The sequence below is a fragment of the Microcebus murinus genome, chromosome 22 (genome assembly GCF_040939455.1).
Source record: "Microcebus murinus isolate Inina chromosome 22, M.murinus_Inina_mat1.0, whole genome shotgun sequence".
In the NCBI taxonomy this organism is placed as follows: Eukaryota; Metazoa; Chordata; class Mammalia; order Primates; family Cheirogaleidae; genus Microcebus; species Microcebus murinus.
This window is the reverse complement of record NC_134125.1, coordinates 6,164,901-6,186,746: the sequence shown is the minus strand read 5'-3', so window position 1 is coordinate 6,186,746 and position 21,846 is coordinate 6,164,901. Positions and strand designations below refer to the sequence as shown.

The 21,846-nt window shown below is 45.7% G+C and overlaps 1 protein-coding gene across 1 annotated transcript in view; it reads left to right on the top strand.

Moving 5' to 3' along the window:
- CFAP251 (cilia and flagella associated protein 251) overlaps positions 1–8,276 on the top strand; it is a 62,544-nt gene extending 54,268 nt beyond the window's left edge. The window contains exons 20-22 of the mRNA XM_075996525.1: positions 4,928–5,156; positions 6,237–6,338; positions 7,318–8,276. Of these exons, the coding sequence (XP_075852640.1) occupies positions 4,928–5,156; positions 6,237–6,338; positions 7,318–7,430 (444 nt within the window). The 3' untranslated portion in view covers positions 7,431–8,276. The remainder of the gene's footprint in view (positions 1–4,927; positions 5,157–6,236; positions 6,339–7,317) is intronic.
- Positions 8,277–21,846: the final 13,570 nt, after the last annotated feature.

The following is a 21,846-nucleotide window of genomic DNA, read 5'->3' as shown; positions in this document are numbered from 1 at the left end:
AACCCTGTGGGTGGGACCAGCAGTCCGTGTTTTAAAAAGCCTTCCTGGGTCATTTTGATGCCTGACAATGTTCAAGAGCCCTTGAAGCCATGCTTCTCAGCCTTGGTTTCACATTCAAACCACCCTAATGGGGAGCTTTTAAAAAATATGACTGCTCAGAGTCCATTCACAGACCAGGTGAATCAGGATCTCTGGGACTCAGAATTTTTGAAGCTCCCCCGGTGAATGGGATGAACCACTGCCTTAGTGGATGGTGAGCCAGTGTGAGAAGGCCAATCAAAGGCCACCAGAGCATCTGGGTAGGTCAGCCAGGGCTGCTGCTTCTCTGGAGTCATTTTCATATTGGGGCACCCAGAACGGGCTCAGCGTTCCACTTCCAGCTCTGAGGTTCCTCTCCTAACGGGAGCTTTGTTTAGACATGTAGCAGAACCTGCCTTTTCAACTAACACATGCGAAGTAGGCTCCGGAAGGAAATGTCAGTGATGCCAAAGCTGCCAACACTATGCTTGTTGAGTAGTGATTCTTGATCAGTCGTATGGGAAGAGAGAGTAAGAGGCGTAAGTCACCTCCTCAGTGGTTTGTGCTGAGAATATTCACAGATCTTTGGAACTCTCTGGCACTTACGGATCTCTTTTTGTCATCTGTAGTCTATTTCCTAATTGAGTTAAATCATATATTACATTAATAATTTATATGTATTTGTATTATAACTTACATAATCATAAATTATACTTACATAATTATTCATCGTATAATTTTAATAATTTATGTTATGATTGCATGTGTTCTAATTAGCAAGTGCATGGAAAATACAATAATGGAAAGAATAATTACTGTTTGTTGAGTGCTTACTATGTGTTAGGCATTACAGTAAGCATTTTACATCTGTAGTCTCATAAGCCTCAAAAAAGCCCAGTGCATGTGTATTGCCATATTAACCCCTTTTTCAAGATGAGGAAAGTGAGGATAAGGAATGTTAACTAACTCAGCCAAGGTCATATAGATGGAAAATGGCAGAGGCAGAGTTTAAACCTAGGTCTGTCATCCAAGATCATATGTTAGCCCCAGTCTCTACTGGCTCATAGTAAACAGTAGCATTTGTATATTTCATACTGTTAAAATTATATAGTACAATATATAAATAATTGCTATGGGATAGTGGCTTTTTCCTATATAAAATTATACATAATGTAACATGCAATTGTACATAGTATAAAACTCATATATGAAACAGTGTTACCATTTACAGCTACTTAGTATCAATTATAGCTTATTTGTATCTGTAACCAATATTGTTATTTCAAAAGGCCATTCCTGGAATGTTGCATTGAGAATATGTGGCTTCTCTGAAAATACTAGGTGTGATTACTTAGATACAGTGTTAAAGGGAAAAAGCAGGATACAAAATTATGGGGGGAGAGGGGGCAAGGGCAATATATGCAACCTTAACATTTGTACCCCCACAATATGCTGGAAAAAAAATTACAAAGGGAAAAAAACCAAAATTATGTACATATGATACCAATTTTGTAAAAAATATGCATATATTTTATATGCATAGAAGAAAACGCAAATCTTTCACAGAAATTATGATTGGATGGTTAGATTACAGGAGATTTTTGTTTTCTTCTTGATACTCAGGGCTAGACCAGGACACAAAGGTGGGTGGAGGGTGCTCCAGGCAGGCTGGTAATTGGGCATTGCTTTGAACTGTTCTCTGAATTGTTGTCTACATTGATTGAGTGAGATAGGGAGAAATTGGTTACCTTTTTTTTATTTTGAGAGATAGAGTCCCACTTTGTCATGTAGGCTGGAGTGCAGTGGCACAATCATAGGTCACTGTAGCCTCAAACTCCTGGGCTCAAGCAATCCACCTACCTTAGCCTTCCCAAGTAGCTGGGACTACAGGTGTGTGCCACCACACCCAGCTAATTTTTAATTTTTTTAGAAATGGGTTCTCACTATATTGCCCAGGGTGGTCTCAAACTCCTGGCCTCAAGCGATCCTCCCACCTCAGCCTCTGAGTCACTGGGTTTGGTTATCTATTGACAAATATTGTATACAAATAGAGATTCACTTCTTGATTCATTCCCACAGACCAAAGTAGAATTCCTATTCTGGGGGATTGGGAAGTAAATTATTTCCCACTTTTCTATTGTACTTATTCTTTCTTTGTAAAATTCCAAACCCCATAATTTATTGGGAAACATATTAGTTTAACATGTAAATGTTAAAATAAGTTACTTGTTGCTAGCCCTTTTCCAGGCATAATTGGGGTTTCCAGATTTCAGTTGACTGCTATATGCATGGGACAAAAATACTGCACAGAGAGAGGCTGGTGGCAGGGAGGAATTGTGTTGTTTGTTTGTTTTTTACTTTATTTCTCTCTTCCTCATGTTTTGCCAGCGACATAAGGAATCCCGTGAGGAGCCCTGTGTTCACTGGCATCACATTTCCACTTGAATCCAGACATGTCAGCACCCTTTGCTCATTCTAGGAAATTTGGAAAATACACAAAGAATGACTTTCTAAAGAGGAAGGGAAAGTTTAAAAATTATTATTGTTTTAAGTTTCAAAGAACGAGCCTCTAAAGAGTCTTATGGGCCTAGATTCTCCAGGGGTTGATGGTAGTAGGATAGTCCCTTGGTCATGTGCTAGTGGCAGAAAAGAAAGCCCTTCTCACAAAGGTATTTAGGAGCTTGGAGTTACAGCTTTTATCCCTGATGAGATGCTGTGCATGCTCTAAGGTAAGGTGGCCTGATGCAGCCCCTGGAGAGCATTTTAAAGTTCTTGGGATGAAAAATTGTCACATTTTCTTTTTATTTCATACAGATACATGACTCTATGCAACAAAAGTCTGTAAGTCATGAAATGAAGTGACTAGTATCCTAAAACTGTGCAGGTGACAACTTGAGAGCAACAAGTGACTGGAGATATATATATATATATATATATATATACACATACATACATACACTTTTTTTTTTTTTTGAGACAGAGTATCACTGTGTTGCTCAGGCTAGAGTGCCATGGCATCAGCCTAGCTCACAGCAACCTCAAACTCCTGGGCTCAAGCGATCCTCCTGCCTCAGCCTCCCAAGTAGCTGGGACTACCAGCATGTGCCACCGTGCCCAGCTAATTTTTTTTCTATATATATTTTTAGTTGGCCAATTAATTTCTTTCTATTTTTAGTTGAGACAGGGTCTCATTCTTGCTCTGGCTGGTTTCGAACTCCTGACCTTGAACAATCCTCCCGCCTTGGCCTCCCAGAGAGCCAGGATTACAGGCGTGAGCCACCACACCTGGCCCAAGTGACTGGGTTTAAAATGATCTTTTTAAAGTATCTTTGAAGCAAAAGGAAACAATCTATGAGTTAGGGATATGTACGCATGTAATGAAACTATACAAAACAGTGACATAGTGACAAGTAGAAGATTCAGATAGTTTTTGCCTGGGACAGAGGTAATGAGATGGCTTAGGGAAGGAGCACATGAATTAATGCAAAGGTTATTGGTGCTTTTCTACTTTAGTTGGGAAATGGCTTCTTAAAAAAAAACTTTATTGAGATAGAATTCAGACCATACAATTCGGTTTTTCAAAGCATATAATTTAGTAGATTTTAGCATATTCACAGAGTTGTGCAGCCGTTGCCATGATCCACTTGTACAACATTTTCATCATCCAGAAAAGAAACCTAGCACCCATTAGCAGTCACTCCCTATTGCTCCCAAACCCCTCATCCCAGCCACAGCCAGCGCAGCCATCTGGTCCTTGGCTTTTTTTCTGTGGGAAGTTTTAAAATTATTCATTCTACCTCTCTATTTGTTATAGGCTGATTCAGATGTTCTGTTTCTTCTTAAGTAAGTTTTTGGTCATTTATATCTTTCTAGAAATTTATCCATTTCATCTAAGTTATCTAATTTGTTGGTGTATAGTTGTTCATAGTTTTCTCTTATACTTGAGTGTTTTTTTTTTTTTTCCCTGTAGGATTGGTACTGATGTCACCTCTTTCATTCCTGATTTTAGTAATTTGAGATTTTTCCCTTTTTTTTTCTTGGTTAGTCTAGTTAAAGATTTGTCAGTTTTGTTGATCTTTTCAATTACTGATGGCTTCTTAGCTGTTCCTTTAAAAAATTATACCACATAAAGCATATATGTTATATATAGTCTGTTGTATATATAAAATTTTGCAGGGCCATAGGTCCTGTATTTGAGTTTCACACTGAATTATAAATTAATTATTAATATTTTCTTATTTAGATAAAAGTCATTTCTAAATTCTTGATGATTCTGTCTTTAAAATGAAACTAATGTCTGCTTCACAGGCAAGGAAGTAGTTGGCACAGTGTGAGACCCCGAGGTGAAAGGATAAAAAGCAGCGGTGTTCGTGCCAGTGCTCGTATCGTATTCACGCCAGTATTGACAAATCGGACACTGTATTAGTACCACGAATCAGGTGGCTTAAAACCAGAGACGTATTCTCTCACAGAAGTCCACAATCAAGGTGTTCATAGGGCCATGCTCCCTGAGAAACCTGCAGGGGACAATCCTTTGCCCCTTCTAGCTTCCAGTGGCTACCAGCAATCCGTGGTGTCCCTTGGCTCAGAGCTGTGTCACTCTGATCTCTGCCTCACCGGGCCGTCTTCGGAGGACACAGGCACATTGGATTAAAGGCCCAGCCCACTCTAGCATGACCTCATCCCAACTAACTATATTTGCGATGACCCTGTTTCCAACAAGGTCGTATTCTGAGGTCCTGGGCATTAGGACTTCAACATTTCTTTCTTGGAGGACATGAATCGAGGTGTTAACAGACATGTTCTAGGCTAACTGAATATTTTTCTGTTACTCCCAATTTTTAGAAGCATATATGAGTATCTTTTCTGTTTACCACTGTCTTTGTTTTTTTTTAAATCTTTTCCCTAGATTGATGATATGTTTAACGAAATCAAATTTAGTGAGTATGTGGACACTGGAACGCTAATTGACAAGATCAGCTTACCAGATTTCCTCAAAGTTTACGTCAATCACAGGCCACCTTTTGGTAACAACATGAGTGGCATCTACAAGAGCTTTGACATTCTTGGTTACACCAATTCAAAAGGAAAAAAGGCTATTCGAAGAGAGGATTTCCTGAAACTCCTCCTAACTAAAGGTAAATCTACAAATAAGGACACTGGTAACATCCTCGGGTCATGCCCAGTGGAGAGAGAACAGAGTCTGTGGAGGCAGGCCCTCCAGGATCCTCACCTTTCATGGAAGAATAATAACTTGACAGGGTGTCAGCCGTGAGGGGTGCTGCCTACCGACCTGTACAACTGGCAGGTGGGGGGTTACAAGAAGGACCCTGACTGAGAAACCAGGAGGATGGGATTCATGGTCCTTCTTCCTGAAACTGTACAAGATTCAGCGTCTCTTCTTGTAAAATGAGAATAAAAATGCCAGCTTATTAGTCTCCCAGGGCTGTCTTAAGATTGGGATGCATTTGTGAAATGAAACTATACCAAAGTCAACCTTTTTATTTTTACTTACTATTTTCCTTGCTTATTTCATATGAGGTAGTCAAGTAGGCTTTCTCTCTCTAAGACATTTTCTTTCTTTCTTTTTTTTTTTTTTGAGACAGAGTCTCACTCTGTTGCCTGGGCTAGAGTGCTGTGGCATCAGCCTAGCTCACAGCAACCTCAAACTCCTGGGCTCAAGCAATCCTACTGGCTCCCAAGTAGCTGGGACTACAGGCATGCACCACCATGCCCGGCTAATTTTTTCTATATATATTAGTTGGCCAATTAATTTCTTTCTATTTTTAGTAGAGACGGGGTCTTGCTCTTGCTCAGGCTGGTTTCCAACTCCTGACCTTGAGCGATCCACCCGCCTTGGCCTCCCAGAGTGCTAGGATTACAGGCATGAGCCACTGCACCCTGCCCAGACATTTTCATCTTAGTCAAACTAAGTGGTTCTTATATGAGGGAATTTGGAATAAGGCTATGTCCAGTCTTATCAGCCAGTTGCCTTGTTTCTTTATACGAGCCCTCGTGCATTCCCTGGTTGTGGCACTCTTTTTAACACCATATAAGAAACAGTATCATGGGACTCTCTAGATTGTTTTTGTGTCTAACGAAAAGGAAATAGTAGAATAGAATAATTCTCTTTCAGACTCTGAATAATAACCATAAGCCCTGATATTGTGCTTAGCCCCAAGAACAAAACAGCTACCTTTTTACCTTGTGACACCCAGGTGAGCACATGACAGAAGAGGAGCTGTCCGACTGCTTTGCTTCGCTGTTTGGCCTGGCTCCGGAAGGATGGAAATCGGAGCCTGCAACCTCCTCCTTCAAAGGTACCGTGGCTGGCTCTGTCTGGGCATGTAGCTGTGGCTTGCTCATTTGTCGACTTAAGTGCATTTATTTCTCCTGACCAGCACAAGACACTCTCCTTAATACTGTGCACACGACAAAGTCAGTCTGTTGGGAATCCCACATGAATAAGTTATGAAAAGACCAATGAGTGGTGGTGAGGTCTAAGAGAGAGAAGCTTTTGTTCCTGCGCTCCACTCTCCTTTTGTGTCTTCTGGCCTTCTTTTCCCCTTTATTCCACTGACCTGTTCATCTTCCCAGCTTGGGTGGGTGAATATTGGCCACCAGTAGTCAAGGGAGACTCAGAGGAGAGGGCAGCACGGGCTCAGCTTCAAGGTGCCTGAACTTTAAAGTCTTTAGAGATCCTCCTCCTCTCCCTTCCTGCTATAGCCTAAGTATTTTTCACCTTCTTTCAGTCCACTGCACCTGAAGTTAGGGTTGTGAATTTCAGCTCGGGGGACAGATCCAAGCAGCCTGCTCCCAGGCCTGTCTGTGCTAGAGCATCTCCACGGTGGGCAAAGCCCTCGCCAGTCCCCTTCTCCCTCTCCTTTCATTGTCCATTCCCCACATCACACTAAACGCATTTCCTGAACTCAGGTAATTCTAGAATCTAGCATCTCATGGGTCATTTCCAACCTCTAAGCTTTGTGTACTTCAGATCTCAGAATGTAACTTTCCCAATTGTTACATACTTATGTCCTGTTCCTAGGAATCCTGAAACAGTAAAATCAGTGATACCATGTGGGTATTTGCAGTGAGATTTGGTCAATAGTGCTCCATTCCATAAGGGAGTAATTTTAACCGATTTCCACCAGGGGGTTTTCAAAGAATCAAAGCTAAACCATAACACAAAGTACCTCTTGCTTTTGTTTAGTAGCATTTCCCTGTGTTTTTGGGAAATCCTTCTGAGTTAAAAACCTAACCATTGTGAAGGCATTTGGTTTTCTTTTCTTGTCTGGATAGGTGCAGAAATTTGTCTCGAAGAAGAACTTCCAGACGAAATCACTGCAGAAATATTCACGACTGAGATTCTTGGCTTAACCATTTCAGAAGATTCGAAACAGTATGTTCACTGAAGTTGTAAGGAATGTTTGAAGCACAAAGGACTTTGTGTGTGCATGTGTGTGTTTTTTCTAAGAGGCCCTGCTTTTTCTACATCTCCCTACCCCCACTCTTATCTTTAGAATATTTAGACATTAAAAGAAAATTTCTGTTAAGCCATGGAATTTACAAAGTTGGACATTCCACTGTTTCTGAAATAGAAAAGTGGGCAGAGGCAAGAAAAACACTGGCAACTGGATGTAAATGGTGGCTGGATACCTGGGTCTAGGGCCGTGCTGTCTGGCGGGGTTTGCACAGGACACAAGGGGGTGTGGCCTCTGGGGGCAGAGGGAGCCTGAGCCAGCAACAGACTTTCCTGAGGATGTGCGTGGGAAATGATGATCAGTGGCCCTGTGCCCTTTTTTTGGAGTGCCACCTGGCCCCTCAGCCTGGTGTGGCCCAATGTGGGCCACCCCTGCCTGTTGTTAGGCTCAGGTGGGGGTGCCGGGTGCTCAGGATTCTGGGAGTCCCTGATTGTGGCTTCCTATCAGCAAAACACCCAAGCAGTTGTGTGTGACCGTTATGAAGAGCATCACTGGCCATGCTTAACCCCGGTGGCAACTGTCAGAGAGAACGCAGCAGCAGCCCCGGAGCCGTGGGCGCTGCACCTGGGTGAAACCACAGGGCAGCCCCGCCCCCCAGGCCGGGAGTCTCCTTCGAGCACCACACAAGCCTGGCTCCAGCTGCGGACTCACATGCCACTGGGCTTCAAAACATGTAGTAGGCAAAAATAGGGGCTAGTTCCCCAGTTCCAGGGACACTTAGGGGACATTACTAGTTAAGTTTACAGCAGTATTTTGGCCTTGAAAATAGGGTAACATTGTAGTGTGAAGAGATGAAAGTTATGGTCTGATCTTAGAGTTTTGTCATCAGTTGTGCGGTCTCTCTCAGGCCAGTGTGCCAAGTGTTATTCTCTGGCTAGCTCAGTCCAGCACACCCTCCCACCCAGCCGGGTTCTTCCCCGGAGAAACTAGCACCTGAGAGAACATTTCTGACACACTTAAAGCGCCTTTCTCCTAAGGCACAGTCTGTGTAAGAGAAACAGAATAGCAACAACGTCCCCACTCGAGCCCAAAGCCCTCCCCACTGCATGGTGTCCAGTTGGAGATCTGGCACAGGAGCGTCTTTGGAATACCCTGGAACACAGAACAGAACTGTCTACCCCAAGCCAGGCTGTGTCACCGCAACCTTGGGGCAGACAGCATGGGCCAAGGTTCTGCAGGCGCCAGCTTGTCAGATCGTGTCACCAAGGCTTTGCAACCTAGTTTACATTTTGTTCTTTTTAAAAAACACAAAAAGAAAAACAGCTCTGTGAATCAACTTTGCAGCTGCTAAGGGCTTAGGAGATATATTTATTAACAAGCCAGTTAAAAAGTTCATGGGGACATATTAGGGAACAGGAAACTCAAATGACTTGTTGTTCTCTTCAAAAAATAACTCAGAATTGGATGCAGTCTGGACACCAATAGGGCTTTTTTCATTCAATCTGGCACCCTTCGATTTTGTTATGTTTGACTACGTATATCGGAACAGTTGTCCTACTAGAGCTGACCAGTGACGAGTTGGGCTCACTGTAGCTGGACAGTGAGCTAGGACCTCTGTCACATGCAGGTGCAACTGCTGCTCTGGCTCCCTGAGTGTCTCTGAGTCAGAGTGGAGGGAGGTGCTGGTCCTGGTTCTGGATGTTCACCTAGGAATCCCGAATAGCCGTGGACAGCAGCATTGGTATGAACAGCACTCCCACCCACTTCCAGCTCAGCCTCTCACCTTGGGGACCTCTTTCTGCAGGTGCTTTTGTTTTGTTGTTTCTGGACTAATTTGACAAAGGTGGGGCACAGCCAGTGTGTCCCTCTCAGTCCCAGAAGGGCCTCTTCACCTCCCCTGGGGCAGTGCTGGCCACACAGGTAGAGAGGAGGTAGGGCATGAGGGTGGGGCCGGATGCAGAGAGCTCAGAGTCCCGAGCCGTGGGGGTGGCAAAGCAGTGATGACGGAAAGGGACGACAAACAGAAAGTGTCATAGAGCTTGTGTGCCAAGACTTAGGGACGATGGTCAGGTGTGGTGGCTCATGCCTGTAATCCTAGCACTCTGGGAGGCTGAAGGAGAATTGTTTGAGTTTGAGGAGTTTGAGGCTGCAGTGAGCTATGATTGCGCCACTTGCGGTTCACCCTGGGCAACAGAACATGACTCCATCTCTTAAAAAAAAAAAAAAAAAAGACTTAGGAACAAAACACTGAATACCAAAAAGCACGTTATGATGTTCCTTTGAAAAAGGATCCTGTGTGTTTCAGACAGGGCCTCTGGCTAGCTGTCCTGATTTGTTACTTCCTGATCAGGAACCACCAAGAGCCTCGTCCAGCCCCAGCTCTGTTCCTGACCCCGTTGCTCCTGAGCAGCGAGTGCCTGATTTGCGTGGCGTCTGCTCTGGGCCTGGCTGCGCTCCTGCTCTGCTTCTGCCATCCAGTAGATACCTGTGTGCCCTTAGGTGAGGCTAAGCTCGTAAACCTCAGTCGCCTCCTGGAACAGCTCCTGGGGTGGCTGTGAGGATTAAAAGGGATGGTGCAAGTAAAGCGTTACTGGCACAGGGTAGCACTCAGAATATGACAGCAGCTATTATTATCACAGGCAGAAACTGTGCCTGCGAACCGGGAAGACATTTGGTGAGAATTAACCTCTCCCAATCCCAGAGTTTGAACAAGAGTTAACGTTTGCTCAGATAGGGATCTCTCCCAGTTTTGACGATGGGCCCTCAACAAACGTTTGTGGGACAATGGAATGAGTGAACTCCAAGCATCAGTGCTCACCTCATAGCTGACTTGGCTTTCAGTTAAGGTGAATGCCAGGTCCTCACAGGGCCGTCAGCAGCAGGGCTGGCAAACTCCCCTGTCAAGATGAAGAGAGTAAATATTGAGGCTCCTTGGGCCAAAGGGTCCCTCCTGGACTCTGTGATCCTACCGCTGCAGCGCAGAAGCAACCAGGAGAACGCTGTGTCTGCATCCTGATCGAGTTTACTTGTGGACACTGAATTTCCACATATCATGAGATATTCTTTTGATTTTTTTTCAACCATCTAAAAATATGAAACCCATTCTCAGCTTGTAGGCCATACAAACACAGCTCCCTGGATCCACCCCGCAGGCCGTGGTTCACCCACCCCACTCGACCCCTTAGGCCAAGGTTGCCCATTCCAGCACATTTCCACAAATGCACAGACCTCCACACAGTACCTGACCAGCACTCTTCAAGAATGGTCAAGGCCACGACAGACGAGAAAGGACTGAGAAACTCCCGCAGACCGGAGGGGCCCAGGGAGACACGACCCCTCAGTGCAACATGGGAACCTGGATCCATTCCTAAAACAGAAAAAGGGCGTTAGGGAAAAACTGGTGAAATCCAAATCAATTAGTCTGTTATTTAGTTAATGGTGTCTCACCAATGTTAATTTCTTAGCTTTGATAAACATACCAGGGTTGTATAAGATGTTCGCGTTGAGATAGCGGTGACACGTCTCTGGGAGCTCTGTGCTATCTTTGCAACTCTTCTGTAAATCTAAAACCATTTCAAAAGAAAACGTTTTTAAAAAACAAAATCTGTGCCACCCTTCCTTTTTTTTTTTTTTTTTTTTTTTTTTTTTTTTTTAAAGAGATGGGGTCTTGCTCTGTCACCCAGGCTTGGGGTACAGTGGTGTGATCACAGCTCACTGCAGCTTGGAACTCCTGGGTTGAGACCATCCTCCTGCCTCAGCTTCCTGAGTAACTAGGACTACAGGCAAGTGCCACCACGCCCGGCTGTGCCACCCTTTTGACTCAGTCACCTTGAATTGTTTCCATGGTCTGCCCTGCACCTTTCACTTAGTTCTCCAGCAAATCCTCCTGAGGCAGGCAGCGCCCGCGGCACCTGAGTCCCCTCACTTATGTCCGTCCTGTGCAGACCCAGCCCGCTGCTGTACTCTGAGGAATACATACAAAAAATATCTTTTTTTTTGCACAGCAAGAGCATTCCTAAAAAAAACAAAAAAAAAAAAAAAAAAAAAAAAAAAAAAAAAAAAAAAAAAAAAAAAAAAAAAAAAAAAAATATCTTTTTTTAAACATCTGTGTCCTCAGGCCATGGCTGCCCCAGACAACTGGTGTTTTTCTGGCTTGAGCATGTTCTTTAGGGATTTGGCCAGCAGTTCCCCTGCGGGCAGCTATTTCCAAATTGATTGTAATAAATAGGTACAGGGCGCTGGGAATCAACGGCAAGTTGCCACCCTGCTCATGTGTCGCATAGCCACCCCCTGCTAGCTTATCGGTGAAGGAAAATTGAAAAACAAAAAAGAAAGAAAAACCGGTTGATGCAACATTCTTCAGGGCAGTGCAATAGGAGTGTCCAGACAGTTAGCTGGTAGCGGTTCTCAGTTCCCTGGGGCTCCCGGCCTCCTGAGTACGCCGGTGCCTAAGGCGGCTCTGTGGTAGGTAACGGAGGAACTGATCAGTGCGATCAGTGCCAGGCGTCGGCCCCAATGGCTCCAGCCCTCACCCAGAGTCTGAGAGGTGGCCGGCGGTGCGGCGAGGAACTGTGGGGAAGCGCAGCACTGATGTCGGGAAGGGGCCCAGCTCTGGTTTACCCACCCCACCCCATACTTCTGTTTTGTTGATTGGAAGTCACAAGACACATCCGTGTAAACATAGTGTTTATTTTTGCATATCTTACTCTTTAAAGCAAGTGGAGTTTTTTCCTTGGGGGGATGAGTTTCATTACAAGTAGTTTATGCTCCTTGTGAACAGATCTCAGCACACGGAGTTGTGCTGTGAAGTGCGAGTGGCCCCCAGCCCACTGGCCAGCTCGTGTGCCCTGGACCTGGACCACAGCTCGGTGGCAGAGAACACACCAGGTGCAGGCACTGCAGCCGTGAGAGGCCGTGAGAGGACGAGAGGTCGCAGAGAGGTGTGGGCCATGCATCCTGTCTGGGGGATGGCCACCACCCCCGCCCCTGGGAGTGTCTCACTTCATTGGTAATCTGAAAGAGATGGTCTTCATTCATTTGTCCACTCATGAGGTCAACAGACTCCTTTATGTCCAAAGGTCCTGAAGTGGGAAAGGCTGTTACTCAGAGCGTCCCAGGAAGGACCACAGATAAGTCACTTAAGGTACCAACCCTCACGTGAAGTTCCTTCACATGACACTAGCCAAAGATAAAAAAGCTCGAGGTGGGTTTCAGCCCGACATACTTTAAGTCCTTGAGTCAGCATCTTTTCTCCCTGAGATTTCCAGGATTTCAAAATTGTAAAAAAATGGAATCAACCACAGTGTTCTCAGTGGTCTTGTCCCTCCATGCGCGATCCCGTTTAAATGTAAACCCTGAGTCGCTGGTGGTTGCCAGAGGCCGCCCGCAATACAGCAAAGCCTCAGCAGGCGCTCGCCACTGACCCCTCTGCGGTGTCTGTCCGTCACCTCTCCTCCTCCGTATGTCTTTCCCACATATCCACACGGGACTATTAGAGTGTCTGTAGGCCACAGGCTCCAGCCATTCTGTCACTTATCCTAGAAAAGCTACCAGGTAACTCCCAAATCAATGGAGATTTGGGAGAATCTCCATTTGGCATCCTAGAAGATGCCAGTGGCCCTGGCGCAGTGGGCACTCAATCCTCCAGCCCTCTCGTGGCCACTTCTGCCACGAGTCATTCTCCATTGCCCCTACGTCCCTCAGAAACGAAAGGCAAGCTCAAAACCACAATGAGATACCACCTCCCCTCCACCAGGATGGCTAAAACAAAAAAGACAATAACAAGTGTTGGCGAGAATGTGGCGCAATTCCCACACTGTTGGCGGGAACGTATAACAGCGCCAGCTGCTTCTGGAAGCCGTCTGGAAGTTCCTGAACACGTCAAACATGGAATTACCATGTGATCCTGCAGTTCCCTTCCTAGGCACATTGCCAAGAAAAAGGAAAACATGCAACCACACAAAAACCTGGACATCAATGTGCACAGCCACATTCTTCACAGTAGCCAAAAGGTAGAAACAACCCAGTGTCCATCAACAAATACACAGAGAAACAAACCGTGGCATATCTATACAATGGAATAATAGCTATAAAAAGAAGTGAAGTATTAACACATGCTACATGGTGGTTCCTGAAAACATGCCGAGTGAAAGAAGCCAGACACAAAAGGCCATATGCTACATGACTCCGTTGACATGGAACACCCTGAGCAGGCGGATCCATAGAGACAGAAAGAGTTAACAGATGAGTGGTCACTAGAGGCTGCGGGGACAGGAGGAGAGTGACTGCTTAATGGGTACAGGGTTTCTTTTACGGATGATGAGAATGTTCTAAAACTGATTGTGGAGACAGCTGCACAACTCTACGAATATACTAACAAACACTGAATTATATACTTTAAAATGGTGAATTTTATGGTATGTGAATTATATCTCAGTAAAACTGCTTTTAAAAATCAACTAGTGGCTGGGTGCTGTGGCTCACATCTATAATCTTAGTATTCTGGGAGGCTGATGCGGGAGGATGGCTTGAGCTCAGGAGTTCGAGACCAGCCTGAGCAAGAGCGATACTCCATCTCTACTAAACACAGAAAAATTAGCCTGGCTTAGTGGTGCATGCCTGAGTCCCAGCTACTGGGAGGCAGGAGCCCAGGAGTCTCAGGTTGCAGTGAGCTATGATGATGCCACTGCACTGGAGCCCAGACAACAAATTGAGACTCTGTCCCCCCCCCCAAAAAAAACAAAAAACAAAAATCTGCCTAGACCATCCACCCATGGCTAAGGTTGGAACCCATGGCCAGGACTTAACTGCCTGCATGAAAAGAGAGACAGGGCCCATTAGCTTCTGTAGTAAGGGGCTGCTTCCACTCCCAGAGGCTCACTCAGAATTAGGAAGGGCATTCGCATGCTAAACAGCTGAAATAACTGCACTTGTGGACAGTCAGGGAGAAGGAATTTGGGCAGCCTTCTAGTTTCCTGACCTGAGAATTTACAAAGCCTGTTTGCAGAGGGATTCCAGCTTTCCAACTGTACTCCAAGTCACTGGGTCATGAGCAGACGTTCTGCATTTAATCATTCAATGTTAGTATGAAGAAATGCTCAACATCACTAATCATCAGGGAAATGCAAATTAAAACTACAATGAGATACCACCTTACCCCTATCAGAATGGGATTAAAAAATCAAAAACCAATAGATACTGGCATGGATGCAGAGAGGAAGGAACACTTATACACTGTTGGTGGGACTGCAAATTAGTACAACCTTTGTGGAAAACAGTATGGAGATTCTTTAGGGAAATAAATGTAGCCTTACCATTCATTCAATCCAGCAATCCCACTGCTCAGTATCTACCCAAAGGACATGAAGTCGCTTTATCAAAAAGACACCTGCACTCCAATGTTTATCACAGCACAATTTACAACTGCAAAGATGTGGAATCAACCTAAGTGCCCATCAGTTCACAAATGGATAAAGAAAATGTGGTGCGTGTGTGTATATATATATATATATATATATATATATATATATATATATATATATATAATGGAGTACTACTCAGCCATAAAAAGGAATGAACTGATGTCCTTTACAGCAACATGGAGGGAACCGGACATCATTGTTCCTAAGTGAAGTATCTCAGGAATGGAAAACCAAACACCGTATGCTCTTGCTAGTAAGTGGAAGCTAATAGATGGGAACACACGGGCACAATGTGAGACAAAGGACACGAGAAACCAAGAAGCAGGGAGGGAAGGAGGGTGTGGGATAAAAACTTCCCTACTGTGTACAATGAACATTCTTCTGGTCATGGGCACACCAAAAGCCCTGACTTAAGCATTATATAAGATATCCTTGTAACAAAAACACTTGTACCCCCTTAATTAATATTTTGCAATAAAAAAATAAAAAATCTTTCAGTGTTAGAGCTTCTGGATTACATTATTTCACCTTGGAATACATCAGCCTTTCAAGGCACTTACAATTACTATATCTTTTTTTATTTTATTTTTTAAAGAGACAGAGTCTCACTCTGTCGCCCACGCTGGAGTACAGTGGCGCAATCAGAGCTCAATGCAGCCTTGAACTCCTGGGCACAAGCGATCCTCCTGACTTGGCTGCCCATACTATCTACTTTTATATGACTTCAAGTGGCTCAAGTTTTTTTTTTTTTTTTGAGACAGAGTCGCACTTTGTTGTCCAGGCTAGAGTGAGTGCTGTGGCGTTAGCCTCGCTCACAGCAACCTCAAACTCCTGGGCTCAAGCAATCCTCCTGCCTCAGCCTCCCAAGTAGCTGGGACTACAGTCATGCGCCACCATGCCCGGCTAATTTTGTCTTTATGTATTTTTAGTTGGTCAATTTCTTTGTATTTATAGTAGAGACGGGATCTTGCTCTTGCTCAGGCTGGTTTAGAACTCCTGACCTTGAGCAATCCACCCGCCTCAGCCTCCCAGAGTGCTAGGATTACAGGCGTGAGCCACTGCGCTCAGCCTAAGCGGCTCAACTTTCAAGCAAGAAATGGATGGATAAGCAAGTTGCTGATCTCCTAGTATTTGGTGATCACTTTATAGTTGTGATTATAAGGCAAAAAAGTCTACACAGAGGTAGATTGCAGTGTTTAGTGCAGACACACATTTTTCTCAAGGCCTCCCCAGACCATCTGAAACTCATGATAAGGCTCACACAAGGCGGGAGACCTTCCCTGCAGTAATTTGGGACCCCACTCGACTCCACCAGGGTCGCGCTGCTACATGTTTACCAACCAGCACGGGGTGGGGGAGGGGAAGGAGGAGCACCTGCCTATTTCCAGGGTGTAAATAAATATTCCCAGTGGAGCTGATTTCAAACTGTCAACATTATGACGCAGGTGGTGTGCACACACAATCTCTACAACCAGGAGAGCCGAGTTCTGGCCACAACTCTGCTAACTGGCTGTGAAACTACTGGATCACAGTTTTCTTTTCTGGAAAAGGAGGGAGGTAGCCTGGATGGTCAGTTTCACACACAGCTGCGTATCCTTTCTGTTCCTGTCTCAGAAGAAGGGATTATATTTCATTCTGTAGTTGGTGCTTTCTCTTCTAGATTTTCCCCCTTTGCTGGGCCTGGCTAATGGCCTGCTTCCCGAACACCAGAGCACCTGTGGGTATGAAGCCAACGCGCCACTGCTGGTGCAAGTTGCTAGGCTGCAGGGACGCACGAAGCGGGCCTGCGTTTGCCTCCCAATTACACATCTCTGTTCCAGAGATGGAAACCTCCTCCACCCCACGGTGGTGAACGAGGAACGCTTAATAGCAGGAGTGGATTAAGAGTTGAATTTAGCAACTCAGGCAAGAGGAGTAGTTTGACTTCAGTCTCTAGCATGGGTCATTAGGTAATAATGATATCTAACCATCATTATGATCATTAATATAATAATGATGTGAGTGACCCTACAGGTCTTTTAACAAAAATATGATCATGTGTCCCTTCATGGTGGGGATACATTCTGAGAAATGCATTGTTAGGCGATTTTGTCCATGTGAGACATGGTAGAGTGTGTACCTATACAAACCTAGGTGGCGTAGCTACTGCACACCTAGGATATATGGGACAGCCTCCTGCCTCTAGGTCACAAACCTGCATAGCATGTTACTGTACTGAATACTGCTGGCAACTGTAACATATTGGTAAGTATCTGTGTATCTAAACATAGAAAAGGTACAGCTAAAATACAGTCTAAAAGATTTTTTTAAAAAAAGATATAGGGCACTTACCATGAATGGAGCTTGCAGGACTGAAAGTTGCTCTGGGTGAGTCAGTGAGTGACGAGTGAATGTGAAGGCCTAGGACATTACTGTACACTACTGTAGACTTTATAAACGCTGTACACTTAGGCTGCACTAGATTTAATAAAAAATAAGGTGCGCTACGTTACCATAGCTATGACGTCACTAGGTGATAGGAATTTTTCAACTCCATTGTAATCTTATGGGACCACCATGGTATACGCAGTCTGTTGTTGGCTGGAAAGTCCTTATTCTGTGCAAGACTCTATTTTCGGGTACACAGCACTTACTACATGCCGACACCATTCTAGGTGCTTGATGGATATTATGTATATAATATCCTGTATAATAATATATAATATATATAATAATATATAATATAATAATATACTGTATGAGGTGAGTATTATTTTCATTCCCATTTTACAGATGAGGCACAGAGAGGTTAAGACAGCAGACATAGCCATAACTAAATAACACACTTCTGTAACCCTGGGATCACTTTTTACTTTACCTTTTTTAATAAGTCTAGAATAATAACTAACATTTGTAGAGAGCTTGACTTTCAGATAAACAATTATCCAGACTCTCAAGCTGAAAGGCACTAAAAATGCTAGGAAAAGTATTTGAAAATCTCCTAAAGGCCACTAGGTGCTGACAAGATAGTAAGGAATTGGGCCAAAATTAAAGGGAAAAGAAATGCTGAACTATCACCCAGCAAGGAAGCCACTACTCCCCTGTAGGTATTTGCCAACCCTAGCATATTTGTACTTGACTGTGAATGGTTTTGTGTGGCAAGAGGCCAGAAAATTAAAGTCTAGGGCTCATACTAAGTGGGAGTTCTTTCCCACAACAATTGTGGACCCCATCAGAGTCCACCAGTTACAGCAGTATGCTAGAAAATGTTTAACAACCAGCCCAGGGGGTGGGGTTGGAGAAGGAGGGTCCTGATGTACACAGCATTTGCTAATTTCCATAGCGTGAATATTCCCACCAGGGTCAATTTCAAACTCTCAACATGTCACCGAATACATCTTGGGGGCACATACCTTGGAAGCCAGCTGCAGCACACACTGACTGTACTCTGAGTACAGTAAGTGAACCTGTGTTGCACAATTACACAGCCTGTATCTAGATCACCCGTGTGGTCAGGGAACCACAAGACCCGAACGTGAATTTAGGTCATCCTGAACTAGCAGTGACCTGAGGAGCCTGGCAGAAGCCAATGTAAATCATCTCTAGGGGAAAGGTTATTCCTGTAATTTTAAAACACCATTTTCAGGCTGGGCGTGGTGGCTCACGCGTGTAATCCTAGCACTCTGGGAGGGCAAGGCAGGTGGATCATTTGAGCTCAGGAGTTCGAGACCAGCCTGAGCAAGAGCAAGACCCCATCTCTACCAAAAATAGAAAAAACGAGCCGGGCGTGGTGGTGCATGCCTATAGTCCCAGCTACTCAGGAGGCTGAGGCACAAGGATTGCTTGAGCCCAGGAGTTTGAGGTTGCTGTGAGCTAGGCTGATGCCATGGCACTCTAGCCGGGGCAACATGGAGACTCTGTCTCAAAACAAAACATAATTTTCAGTATGGTTAAAGAAAACCAGACATATAACAAGGAAATAGCACACCATGAGTAAGAACTAGCAGAAACAGATCCTCGGATACTTCAAATATTAGAATCATCAGACACAGGCTATAAAACAACTGTGCTTTGTTGAAAGAAGTTGAAAAATATCTGCAGGGGACAGGAAGCTATTAAAAGTGACATACTAGATTTATAAAGAATATTTGTGGGCCGAGTGTGGTGGCTCACGCCTGTAATCCTAGCACTCTGGGAGGCTGAGCCGAGTGGATTGCTCGAGGTCAGGAGTTCGAAACCAGCCTGAGTGAGACCCCATCTCTACTAAAAATAGAAAGAAATTAATTGACCAACTAAAAATATACACAAAAAAATTAGCCAGGCATGGTGGCACATGCCTGTAGTCCCAGCTACTGGGGAGGCTGAGGCAGTAGGATCGCTTGAGCCCAGGAGTGCTGTGAGCTAGGCTGACACCACGGCACTCACTCTAGCCTGGGCAACAAAGTGAGACTCTGTCGCAAAAAAAAAAAAAAAATATTTGTGGAAAGCTTTATGGTTTTATCAGGGATCAAAAACACAAATAACTAGGGGCCAGACAGGTGACACAATGTATAAAGTGGCCGGGTGAGCACATTGGTGACCTGGAGAACTTTGTCTGAAGGGAATGGGGTTCCTTGGCTTTAGCTGATGAGTGCCATGTAGCACTGGGGGCACAGTTTGTAGATCGTCTACTATTTCTAAAAAAGTATATTTGAATTTCTTTTTATTGTGGTCAAATATACATAAAATTGACCACTGTAACCATTTAAAAGTGTACAATTGGCTGGGCGAGGTGGTTCATGCCTGTAATCCTAGCACTCTGGGAGGCCAAGGCGGGTGGATTGCTCAAGGTCAGGAGTTCAAAACCAGCCTGAGCAAGAGCGAGACCCCGTCTCTATTATAAATAGAAAGAAATTAATTGGCCAACTAATATATATATACAAAATTAGCCGGGCATGGTGGCGCATGCCTGTAGTCCCAGTTACTCAGGAGGCTAAGGCAGGAGGATCACTTGAGCTCAGTAGTTTGAGGTTGCTGTGAGCTAGGCTGACACCGAGGCACTCACTCTAGCCCGGGCAACAGAGTGAGACTCTGTCTCAAAAAAGTGTACAATTAAGTGGCATTAAGTACATTCACAATGTTCTGCAGCCACCACCACTAACTCATTCCAGGAGTTTTTCATTACTCCAAAAGAAAACCCCATACCCATTAGCAGTCACTCCTGCTCCTCCCAGCCCCGGCAACCACCAGTCTGCGTTCTGTGACTCTAGGTTTCCCTAGTCTAGATAGCTCATGTAAGTGGAATCATATAATATTTGTCCTTTTGTGACTGGCTTCTTTCACTCACTTAGCATGGTTTGTTTGTTTTTGTTGTTGTTTTTTTCTAGAGACAGGCTCTCTGTTGCTTAGGCTGGAGTGCAGTGGCATGATGATAGCTGCCTATCAATCAAGCAGATCAATCAATTGATCAAGCAGATCAGTCACTGCAGCCTCGAACTCCTAGGTTAAAGGGATCCTCCTGCCTCAGCCTCCGGAGTGGCCAGGACTACAAGGTGGGCACCACCACACCCAGCTTCACTTAGCATGTTTGTAAGGTTCACCTGTGTTGTAGCATGTATAAGTACTTCCTTTAAGCATGTATTCATTCCCTTTTTATGGTTAAATAATATTCCATTGGGTGGATATACACATTAATGAGTTGATATTTGGATGTTTGAAATGGTATCCTATTTTAAGTTCAAATATATATATATTTTAAAGTTCTGTGTAATCCGAAGCACGTATCTGTTGACCAGATACAGTGAAGATGGCCAACAGTGTAAGATCTGTTTTATGACCTGCTCTTACGTATCTTCCCATATAATCCTCAGAATGATTCTCCAAGGTGTCTTCATTTTTCACATTAGGAGCTTGCCTTTCAGAAAGGTAAAAAGATCTGCCTAGGAAAAGGCCTGTAGTTTCTCCATTTGCCCAAACCTCGGGGGGTAACTGCCTGATACCAGAATGACTGGAAGTCAGAGTTAGCGTGTGGCCTGAGACTCAGTTTCCCCACCTGTGAAAGGACTAGTGTTGAGCTCTCTGGCACCGCTCGCTAACTTTTCCCAGCGTCATCCTGGGCACGCTCTGGCTCTGGTCAAGTCAGCTTCACGCAGCGGCACACAAAGATGCGGCCCCTGGGTTATCCTGATAATCGCAGATTCCCCCGCAGTTCTGTCCTGAGGCCTGGCGGGGAGGAAGCAAACCTCAGAAGTGCTCCTGATGGATCTGACCAGTCCCTTTCAGTGCCTGCTAGGGCCATGAGTGCAGCAGCGGCACGTGGTCGGAGCCTGGTACTTAAGGCAGGAGTGGCTCGGAGTGCAACCGCAGTCCTCTGGCAAAGCCCGGCGAAGGCCCCTCGCCTCATCTACGACGGGGCAACGCGTGGCCCTGCCACGAAGCGGGCACTCGCCGAGCTTGGCCAGAGCAGCAAGCTCCGTAGTGAGCAAGGTCTGCAGCCCCCCGGGCCTGCCTCAGCCCGGGCCCCGCTCCGCCGCCCGGTTTCCACGAGGACAAAGCCGGGGGCGGGGGCGGCGGCGTCCTGGGCCGCGCACCGAGCAGGGGCCGCGGAGATCGACTGCCTCAACTCTTTCCAGGAGCGCCTCGCGTCCGGATCGCCGCCTTCCACTCCGAGAAGTCCAGAGCCCCGCGGGAAACTCGCGTTACCGCAGCGGCCGCCACACACCCGGGCCGGGGCGGGGGCCGGCGGGCTCCCGAGGAATGCCCCCCTCCGCGGCCCGCCGCCCCGCCAGCCCGCCGGCCCCCGGCGCCCCCGCGGCACCTGCGGCCTCCGAGTAAGTGTGCGCACGCCGCCCCTCCGCCGGCCGGAGCGGGTCGCCGGCCGCCCTCGCCCCTGCCCGGGGGCGGGGGCCGGGCGTCCCGGGGGCGGGGGCCGGGCGTCCCGGGGCGGGGGCCGGGGGCGCAGCCCGGCGGCGGCGGCGCCCGGAGGCCGCACTGCTGGCGGCCGCGGCGGCGCTGCTCCCCCTGCTCGG